Below are 1628 nucleotides of genomic sequence, written 5' to 3'. Positions count from 1 at the left end.
ATACACACGCACAAATCCTAATTTACGCACAAATCAAGAATTATGCACGCACAAATCCAAGTGAGTCTAATTTCTCTCCATAGTTCTTCACCAGCATTTCAAATCCATGTTGAGATGCAGCAGTAAAATCACTTGTTCTAGACCTTAGTTGTTCAACCACAAATCAGTTCAAGAGTGATTCATTAGAAATGGACTGTTAGCCCTGAAGCAGAACAGTAAACAAGCTAATATGTATTAAGACAGAACATCATTCTTTTGTTTACTAGGAATTCGTTTCTAAATTGAATCCAAATAAAGAATCCTGGATTGGTCTGAATGCTCTGTGGTCATCACAGAAAAACAAATCCGAATGGAAATGGGTGGATGGATCACCACTGACAGAAACGTAAGACTTTGTTTACAGAAATCATTCTTTATAACTGAACCTGATTGTAAATATGAGAAATCCTTTCAAATAAAATACAAAAAGCGTTTGTAACATTATAATTTAGATCGTATTATGAACAGAATTTTGACCAGAAGTAAACAGAATGTTTTATTACAGGTTCTGGGATGAGACATTTCCAAAAGATCCAAACAACTACAATGCTGTGTTCTTAAGTACTGAAGGGAAATGGAAAGAACAGTTCCATGCAACCTACAAAAACTGGATATGTGAGAAATAAAATTCCAGCTCTTTCTTGTTACTGACTTGTGCATCGATTTAACTGTTTCTACAAAAGTGTTTTATCTTTTTATTGTATTTCTTTTTCTTTGCTTGACATCATTGATATAAGGTTGTACTTCTTGCTTTTGTGAATTGTTCAGAGAAATAAAGTTGTCATCTCTGCAAAAAAAAATAATTGCAATTAAAATATCAGTAAAAAAAAAATCCAATAAACCTGTTTAATCCCTTACACCACAGGTGTCGAACTCCAGGCCTCAAGGGCCGGTGTCCTACATTTTTTCCAACCAACCTGCCTTTGAAGCTCCTTATTGGCCAAACACACCTGATCCAGGTAATCAGCAGCAGATGAGGGAGGATTTCTGGAAAACCAGTAGGACGTCGGCCCTGAGGACTTGAGTTTGACACCCCAGCCTTACACAGTTAGGGGGTTGCTGGAGCCTATCCTAGCCACAGTTGGGCAATCTGGATAGGTAACATGGAACCAATATGAGGCCACACAAATACATCCACACTCTCATTCAACCTTAGAAAGTTCCACACATTCCAGCAGCCACTGACGAGACCTGGCTGCAGACTGGGGCTCAGGTCACGTTGATCCAGGTGACGTAACAGAATCCTGGTTTTGGTGCTTCTAACAGAGGAACTGAAACACTCGATATGACTTGTCTGTCATGAGACCCAACCTGTGGCCAAAGCTTAATGTCTAAAATCACAGTTCACAGAGAGACATTTTATTACAGAAAGTTGATTTTAGGCGTATCTTAGAATTTAAAATCTTCCAGTGAATTTATTCTGAGTTTCTTTTTATCATCAGAGCATGAAAGAGTGAATGACGTGAGTGTAGTTTGTTCTGCTGCTACTTCCTGAATGTTTGCAGTTCAGAGCTGACTGCTTTCATCAGGAAACAGTCGGTGAAGTCTGATCAGTTAGTTTGATCTCTAAAGATGTCGACAGAAACTGA

At 38.4% G+C, this 1628-nt stretch overlaps 1 protein-coding gene across 1 annotated transcript in view; it reads left to right on the top strand.

Moving 5' to 3' along the window:
* The window catches only part of LOC112162508 (CD209 antigen-like protein E), a 3943-nt gene extending 3253 nt beyond the window's left edge, over window positions 1-690 (top strand). Inside the window, exons 6-7 of the mRNA XM_024298286.2 lie at window positions 267-385; window positions 545-690. Of these exons, the coding sequence (XP_024154054.1) occupies window positions 267-385; window positions 545-665 (240 nt within the window). The 3' untranslated portion in view covers window positions 666-690. The remainder of the gene's footprint in view (window positions 1-266; window positions 386-544) is intronic.
* Window positions 691-1628: the final 938 nt, after the last annotated feature.

The sequence above is a fragment of the Oryzias melastigma genome, linkage group LG11 (assembly GCF_002922805.2).
Source record: "Oryzias melastigma strain HK-1 linkage group LG11, ASM292280v2, whole genome shotgun sequence".
In the NCBI taxonomy this organism is placed as follows: domain Eukaryota; kingdom Metazoa; phylum Chordata; class Actinopteri; order Beloniformes; family Adrianichthyidae; genus Oryzias; species Oryzias melastigma.
The sequence above is the reverse complement of the archived record's forward strand: the minus strand, read 5'-3'. Positions and strand labels throughout refer to the sequence as shown.